General features: G+C 48.8%; 1 protein-coding gene across 1 annotated transcript in view; it reads left to right on the top strand.

Annotated features, from left to right (window-relative positions):
• Nucleotides 1-273: 273 nt before the first annotated feature.
• Nucleotides 274-2,948, top strand: part of Jarid2 (jumonji and AT-rich interaction domain containing 2) — a 244,777-nt gene continuing 242,102 nt past the window's right edge. The window contains exon 1 of the mRNA XM_008831385.3: nt 274-1,143. Coding sequence (XP_008829607.1) covers nt 1,099-1,143 — 45 coding nt within the window. The 5' untranslated portion in view covers nt 274-1,098. The remainder of the gene's footprint in view (nt 1,144-2,948) is intronic.

The following is a 2,948-nucleotide window of genomic DNA, read 5'->3' as shown; positions in this document are numbered from 1 at the left end:
CTCCCGTGGCCATAGCCATTTTGTAGTCAGGGGACTACAACTTCCAGAAGATCAAGGGGACTATTCTAAGGTGCCCCGGGAATAGGCGGCTCTCCCCTGGGCCGGGCGTCCTGGGGCACTGGTACCCAGCTGCCCGGCTGCAGGTAGACGCGAGGGCAGTGGCGAGGGCTCGCGTGGAGCGGCTGTTCGGTGAGCGGCCAGCGGGGGAAAGGGGCTGAGGTGGAGCGACCGAGCGTGCCATGCATTGAGCTAGGGAGCCTCTCTCAATTCCACGCTTGGGCTCGGCGTGGGAGAGACGCCTGACGGGCGGCCGGGGCTGGATTCGCTGCGGCCTCTTGGGAGTTTAGTCGACCCGGCTGCGGGAGTCCTCCGCCCTGGGCCAAGGGCCGGTGGGCATTGGAGTAGGCAAGCGCTGGGCGGCTCAGCTTGGGAGCTTTCGTCTGGCTTGCTGCGGAGAATTAGCCGAGGAGCCCTAACTTGTATAAAAGCAGAGTCCATTTAAAGTTGGGCTGGATAGCCTCTCTCTCATTGGTTAGGTGGCTTGGAAAAAAGAGACTCGGCGAGCCCTCGCTGTGGTGCTGCCGCCGCCGCCGCTGGAGTTGACTCTTCTGCTCGCACTGCTGCTGCAGCACAAACGTGACTTCCAACATTTTTTATTTATCTTTCCTTTTTCTTTTCCAAGATGTAACTACAGATCAGACACTAAGGACCTTCACGTTTCGCTGATGTAGTTTTTGGAAGAAAAAGGGGGGGAGTGAAGGGCGTCGGTTTTTTTTTTTTTTTGTGTGTGTGTGTGTTGTATGTGTTTCGGGGGAAATTTTCCATTATGAGTGTTTTACTAAAGTGAATTTTTTTTTGTTGTTGTTTGCTTCGTTCGTCTTTGGCTCTTTTTTATTTTTTATTTTTTTTTATCCTTCTCAATTTCGGATTTATTTCAAGGCGAATCTGGCTTTGGGGGAAGAGGAAGAAAAGTCGGATTACAAGATCAACCACCACCAACAACAATAAAAACCACCAGGATATTTTTTTGCAAATTTCTGACGGCTTTAAATTCATGAAGCAATTGTCCCCTTTTGCAATCAGCATTTGGATCTCAGAATGAGCAAGGAAAGACCCAAGAGGAATATCATTCAGAAGAAATACGTAAGTCCTCTTAACAACACATCCTTTGACTTGCAGTTTTAAGCGATGGCTGTGAATGTCAAGTTTACAGATAATTCTGCAGCTGAAGGGTTTTATACATAGCGTCCGATAAGGCTTGTTCCTTTCTTTTTTGAAAGGGCTTTTCAGGCAAAGTCGTGTCTGTCTAGTTTGGTTGAGAAAACAGATTGGTGTGGAGATACCTCAAAGTGAATAAATTGACCTCGAATGACACAACCATAATGTAGTTTGAAATGAAAGGCAAGGGGTTTTGGTGGAGCTTTGGGTGTATGTTGGGAGCTGCGGGAATACAACTAAACTGCGTTCCCGGGCGGATTTGGCCCCATATTGCACTTTGCATGCTAATGAGCCTCTGTTATTATTATTGATGTTATTTGGAAGATGTGTAAGGCACGAGTGTTGGAAGCCCATTAAGTTGCACCCAGGGTCTGATTATGGCGATCTTCTTGCATTGGCATATCACATTTAACGTATGTGGTCGTTTTGGCTTATCTGGTTTGCAACATAACCCAGTTGGGAATCGTGTTACAGGGAACGCATTTATTGGGATTGACTTTAATGATGAGGCTGGTTTTGTTTAAAAATAATTCATGGTTTTTAGATTTTGGGGAAAAAAGACATTCATCATGGCCAGTGTTTGTAAGTGTGTGTGTGTGTGTATGTATGTGTGTGTGCATATGTGACTACAAATAATGTCTTGTTAACTGGGTTTCTGAAATTGGGTGATTATTCAGATTTTAATGGTTTGTTATAGTTAAAATTTGTTTGCTGCATAGTATAGCTACGTTTCAACTGGCATAGAGAATGTTTTTGTTTTGTGTAGTGGCTTTTTTTGTAAGTTTGTGGGGAGGGAGCCTCGAGGGGAACCCAGGGATTAACCAAATATGCACTCGAGTGATCGGTGGTTAGCTGCATAAGCTTTAAAGCAGAGAACTCAATTTTTTTTTCAGAAAAGGGCCCTTGAAGATACATAAAGAACAATGCAACCTCTAAAGAAAGTTTTATTTAAGCAGAGTCGACAAATTGGTGCTAATATTTTTCCTTTCGGCTGATGAGTGTGGAGTGTGTAATGGGAGATGACCTTCGGGGCAGTGGTTTTTTAAAAATTATATTTAATGGAAAACCCGAATGATTCTTCCGGAGGGCTGATCCTAATCTAGACAACGTAAACTTCAACTATGAAAGAAACGCAAGATTAAATAATCAAGCTCAACTTACAAAGCTGTTCCACAAAGAATTAAGAATTAAAATACATCCGCATTGCAGAGGGCCGGGTAGAATGCACAGGACTAGTTTAAACTCGGTGTGGAGAAACTGCCTGGAGACGACGTTGCTCGGAGCGCGGACGCCCTCGCCGAGCACGTCCTTTTGGGATGCAGCCACAAAGAGATGGGGGAGAACTTGGACAAGAACCGCCCCCACCCCATCCCGGACCTCGCTAAGTTGGAGAGCGGCGCGGGGTAGGCTTTTTGTTGCCGCCGGTGACCGGCGGGTCGAGTCCCGCGCGGGAGCCCGTCCGCAAGCTGGTCGTTGCTCGGAGCGCGGACGCCCTCGCCGAGCACGTCCTTTTGGGATGCAGCCACAAAGAGATGGGGGAGAACTTGGACAAGAACCGCCCCCACCCCATCCCGGACCTCGCTAAGTTGGAGAGCGGCGCGGGGTAGGCTTTTTGTTGCCGCCGGTGACCGGCGGGTCGAGTCCCGCGCGGGAGCCCGTCCGCAAGCTGGTGCGGGTGGCGGGCGCGGGAGGCCGAGCCGGGGCAGCGGAGCTCGAGCTGCGGCCGCAGG

This window comes from Nannospalax galili, unplaced genomic scaffold (genome assembly GCF_000622305.1).
Source record: "Nannospalax galili isolate Female #2095 unplaced genomic scaffold, S.galili_v1.0 scaffold30, whole genome shotgun sequence".
In the NCBI taxonomy this organism is placed as follows: domain Eukaryota; kingdom Metazoa; phylum Chordata; class Mammalia; order Rodentia; family Spalacidae; genus Nannospalax; species Nannospalax galili.
This window is presented reverse-complemented; position numbering and strand designations above follow the sequence as displayed.